General features: G+C 34.7%; 1 protein-coding gene across 1 annotated transcript in view; it reads left to right on the plus strand.

The window, feature by feature from the left end:
* Positions 1 to 4442, plus strand: part of LOC117107958 (retinitis pigmentosa 1-like 1 protein) — a 7078-nt gene extending 2636 nt beyond the window's left edge. Inside the window, exons 3-5 of the mRNA XM_033249769.1 lie at positions 494 to 1243; positions 1464 to 1652; positions 3762 to 4442. Of these exons, the coding sequence (XP_033105660.1) occupies positions 494 to 1243; positions 1464 to 1652; positions 3762 to 3787 (965 nt within the window). The 3' untranslated portion in view covers positions 3788 to 4442. The remainder of the gene's footprint in view (positions 1 to 493; positions 1244 to 1463; positions 1653 to 3761) is intronic.
* The last annotated feature ends 641 nt before the right edge of the window (positions 4443 to 5083 follow it).

A 5083-nucleotide genomic window follows, 5' to 3' on the forward strand; every position in this document is an offset into this window, starting at 1 on the left:
TAGTTATTCAAAGCTTTCAAATTCTTCTTCTTCTTTAACGTTCAAAAGTAATTTGCATACATTTATAGCACCACAAGACGGTTTATCTGATAATGTCAAAATATTCGTTTCCTGAACATTTTGTGCGTAACTCAGGCGTTTGTGCATCATTATTTTTGTTATTAGAAATCTATGCAATGGTGGCATGTATGTTCTAGTCCCTGTCATATGTAGTGAGCCTGATCATAGTTGAAAGAAAACAAGGCTTGGCGTTTTTTCAGGAACAAAATATAATAATTTGTACACAAATTATTTTAGTTTTAGTCGTCCCTGCAACCTTCTTCAGTGTAAACTGAACATACTGATCTCTTGCGTAGTAGTTTTGAAATTTGCATGACAAATAAGGTTGTGCACATAAACTATAACTAACTTTGTGTATAAGCTCTACAAAGCGGATCTGTATTTATAATTGTTGTAATGAGTATTAATCTTAATGTCCAAATCATATTTGTAGATTGTGGAAAATGCCAAAAGCCCAAAAAACATGAACGAGTTTGCGGCACTGATAACAAACCTTATGCATCTGAATGTGTTCTCGAAAAAAGAAATTGTTTACGTGGTACGTCAATAGCAGTCTTAAATACAGGCAAGTGCAACAACAAAAACGCAGCCCCATCAAAAATTAAAAAGAATCAAAATTTAAACAGAGACCAAGAAGAAGAGGAAGAGGAGGAGGAGGAGGAAGAATCAGAGGCGCCAGAAGAACCACAAGCACAGTTTGATGGCCCAGAGCCTGAAGCTCAACAAGAAGCCAGTGATCCATTAGAACCGGCGAACCCACAAGAGTCAGAAGGCCAAGAACCAAATGCACAACAAGGAGGTGATCCTTCGGAACCGGAAGAACCTGAGGAATCAGAAACCACGGAGCCAAATGCACAGCAAGGAGGCAATGAACCATCTGAACCAGAAGAACAAGAGGAATCAGAAGCCACGGAGCCAAATGCACAGCAAGGGGGCAATGAACCATCTGAACCAGAAGAACCAGAGGAATCAGAAGCCACGGAGCCAAATGCACAGCAAGGGGGCAGTGAACCATCTGAACCAGAGGAATCAGAAGGCACGGAGCCAAATGCACAGCAAGGTGGCAGTGAGACATCAGAACCAGAGGAATCAGAAGGGATGGAGCCAAACGCACAACAAGGTGACAGTGAACCAGAAGAATCAGAGGGGAATGAACCACCTGAGAGTTCAAGTTCCCCAGTTGGTATGTAACATTTAAGAAATTATATCAAATGACATAGACGATTACAAAATAATATGCATTTGCAACTTCTTTCTCGAACGCATTGACCATAGGATTATGTAAAATGCACTTCCAAAAAAGAAAACAAAACAACAAAATACAAAGTGAAAAAGAATACCGACTCTTTTAGTATGATATAGGTTGCTCACACTATTTACCAATTTATAATTAATGTCCTCAGGAGGTCCACGTGGTATTGGCGTTGGGAATAGTGGAGCACCAGTTGACTGTGGAGCTGATTGCCCATTAGAATTAAAACCAGTTTGTGGAAGTGATGGTTTAACCTATCCTTCCGCTTGTGTCCTCGGACGGTATTCTGCTCTACCATCTAAACAAGACCTTGTCGTCGCTGATTATGGGTTTTGCAGAAGTAAGTTATTACAACCACATTTCCATAGAAACAGTGCTCCTGATGAGATGCTGATATTAGTGGTACACCAAACCATTATTATATTTAGTGTCGTTCAAATAAATGTTGATAACAGTCAACTATCATTATACAATTTGTGGAATGCAAACGTCACTAATCCTAATATTACATATAAAACCATACAAAGCCATAGACGATTGAGCTCCGGCATATATTCGTGAACTCATCTCACTCTCCACAATCACAACTCGCAGTTCATTCAACCAACTCCTACTGAAACCTGGACTACGCATTAAAAGAGCAAAATGTTGACAAATAAATATTGATGCACAAATTTCATATGGAAGACTGTTCCAGAGTTTTGAAGCTGCAACCAAAAAAGTCCTGTCCCCAAATGAAGATGTTTTAAAAGAGAACTAGCAACATGATTTTTTGTTCTAGAGTGGATTTTTGATATGCCATTAATAATAGAATCAACCTTAAAATCGTTTTTTGGCTATTTTTTTATGAAGTTATAGGCGATTATATACGATTTTACCAAGACGTCACTGGCGAAAAAGTAACAAAAGATCGTGTAAATAGCGCCGCGTAGGGTATCCATCGCGTAGGATATCCGCCGCGTATGATCTTTGCGTGCATGCTATTTTAATTACTTGTGCAAATATGAAGATGTGGGTAACTCACATCTTTATATACGACTTTTCATGGATCTCGACCTGCTATGTAGGCCCTCTTTAGGCTAGACCTGCCTAGACGGTTGGAAGCGACGATCGAAGAAAAACGGTTAAGCAAGCCAAGGACTTCCCTAACTTCCATTCCTCAGTATTAAAATCCTTCCATTCATAGGCACTGTCTAAAACTTTCTTCCAGCTTATCTCTGAAAAGATTGTAACCTTTTCGTCTGCAGTTGGCTCAACATGAATTACACAGGAGCCAGTGAGCTTCCATGACGGCCTAGGCTCGGACATGACACGTTGTTGTTTGTTGTTATTTCGCGACGTCATCCCTGTAAATTCATTAGCCACCATTAACTAAACTGCCTTAAAGAAAAAAAAAATCGGTTCGTGTGGGAATCGAACACACAACCTCTATGTTTGGTGTTCATTATCCACCATCAACTAAACTGCATATTTCCCTGCGATATACAACATTTTTAACACTTTAAATTTATTATTTGTCGTATTAAACAACATGGTAGGCCCAAAAAATAAAAATAAAGCAACATTTTTTTCTTCTGAAATTTCCATTTTTCGTGGCGGTGAGTGTGCTAATTGGCCAAATATAAATTTGTTTTATTCGAATCATCATTTTAGACAAGGTACAAAAAAGTGTGCAATATCTACGACCATACTACATCTGAAGATCAAGAATATAGAAGTTGTTAATAGTTTAAATGATTTTTTGTTCTAGAGTGGATTTTTGATATGCCATTAATAATAGAATCAACCTTAAAATCGATCTTTGCCTGTATGCTGTTATTAACAACATGGCTGTAAATTGTGATTGTTACAGCATGCACGCAAAGATCGTACGCGGCGGATACCCTACGCAGTGGATACCCTACACGGCGCTATTTACACGATCTTTTGTTACTTTTTCGCCAGTGACGTCATGGTAAAATCGTATATAATCGCATAAAACTTCATAAAAAAAATAGCCAAAAAAGATTTTAAGGTTGATTCTATAATTAATGGCATATCAAAAATCCACTCTAGAACAAAAATCATTTTGCTAGTACTCTTTTAAAACATCTTCATTTGTGGACAGGACTTTTTTGGTTGCAGCTTCAAAACTCTGGAACAGTCTTCCATATTAAATTTGTGCATCAATATATATTTGTCAACATTTTCAAAACAAAACTCGGAACGCATCTTTTCTTTTGATTTGTTTACAGAACTGGGAATTCCAATCTCTTTGAAACTAATTGTCTTTTGCGCTACATACATGTTCTTCTTTATTTATTTATTTATTTATTATTGTTATTATTATTATTATTATTATTATTATTATTATTATAATTATTATTATTGTTGTTGTTGTTGTTGTTGTCATAATTGACCATAACTAAAATGTGTCGATAACAATTTTATTTTCTTTTTTCCTTTGTAGCGACGACACCAGTTCAGCGTCCTTAAATTGATCTAACGCAAGCCGATAGTCTTTCTATTTCCTCAGTCAAGTGAACTAGGCCTAGATACATTCAAGGCAAATATAAAGTTTATTTTTAAATAAACGTAAACCTTTGTTTTCTATATGGTATGATCTGTATATATATATATATATACATATATATATATATATATATATATATATTTATATATACATATATACATATATGAATATATATATATATAAACTCTGTTTATGTGTTTCACTTTGTTTATTGATTGCTTGTTTTTTAGCTTGGCTATTGTCCCATTGTTTTATATACTCTTTGAGCCTTGTCTCACGTTATGTGTTTGTGTACTTGTCTTACATATGGATATATGTTTCAATTGCTTAGTTTACATGGACTATACACTTTAAAAAAGATAAAGACCTAGAGTCAATTTCATTATCAATAAAATCTGGCAAATTTATGCATTGTTTCCGAGTTTTATTTTATATATCGAACCCCGGTTGAGGCAACTTTTTTTTCGAACTTGCAGATTCTTATTTTAACGTTAAAAATTCTTATATTATTATAGCATTACTGCAAGATGGTTTCGAGTTTCTCTATTATATCATGATTTATTACAACAAAATCCCTTCGGAGATCATGTCTTGTCAAATAAAAAAGAACGTACAAGAGGACGTATCATGTTTATATTTGTTATTTGCCATGCATCAAGGACTAGTGCAGCCTGTCCAATTACGCAGGCGCAAAAGTGCGAGGAATATATATACTGTCTCTTATACACATCTAGATGTGTATAAGAGACAGAGGTGCTATAATTTAAATGAATGTGTAAACAATTCAAGATGTTAAACGAAATCATGAAAAATGCCACCATAATTAAAAGTAATTTCGAGAATTGCAGTTAATCGTCATGTTCACCATAAGCAAAAAAAGAGGATAACATGCGTATTTCTTAAGACAAGAACTTTTATTTAATATATAAATAAAAAATATATACATTTATTTAAATTAATTTAATTCAGGTTGACAGTAACCGTTTTCGTGCAAGCTCTGATTTGCAATATTTACAATTAAGAAATATAATGTATGCATAAAACATATATTAATATTGACGAACTTACTGTACAAGGTTCGTCAAAGTTCGTAGATGAGACTAGTACAATAGTATTTTGGTCAGAATTCAGACATTTAGAAACATAACTGATCTATATAATACATTTGTTGATTGTTATCCTAAATTATAAGGCCTATACAAACATTTATACCTACAAAAATATTCTTAAATGTTTATACAGTACAAGTCAGTTTAAGT

The sequence above is a fragment of the Anneissia japonica genome, unplaced genomic scaffold (assembly GCF_011630105.1).
Source record: "Anneissia japonica isolate Jap-2015-1 unplaced genomic scaffold, ASM1163010v1 scaffold288196_len149068_cov176, whole genome shotgun sequence".
Classification (NCBI taxonomy): domain Eukaryota; kingdom Metazoa; phylum Echinodermata; class Crinoidea; order Comatulida; family Comatulidae; genus Anneissia; species Anneissia japonica.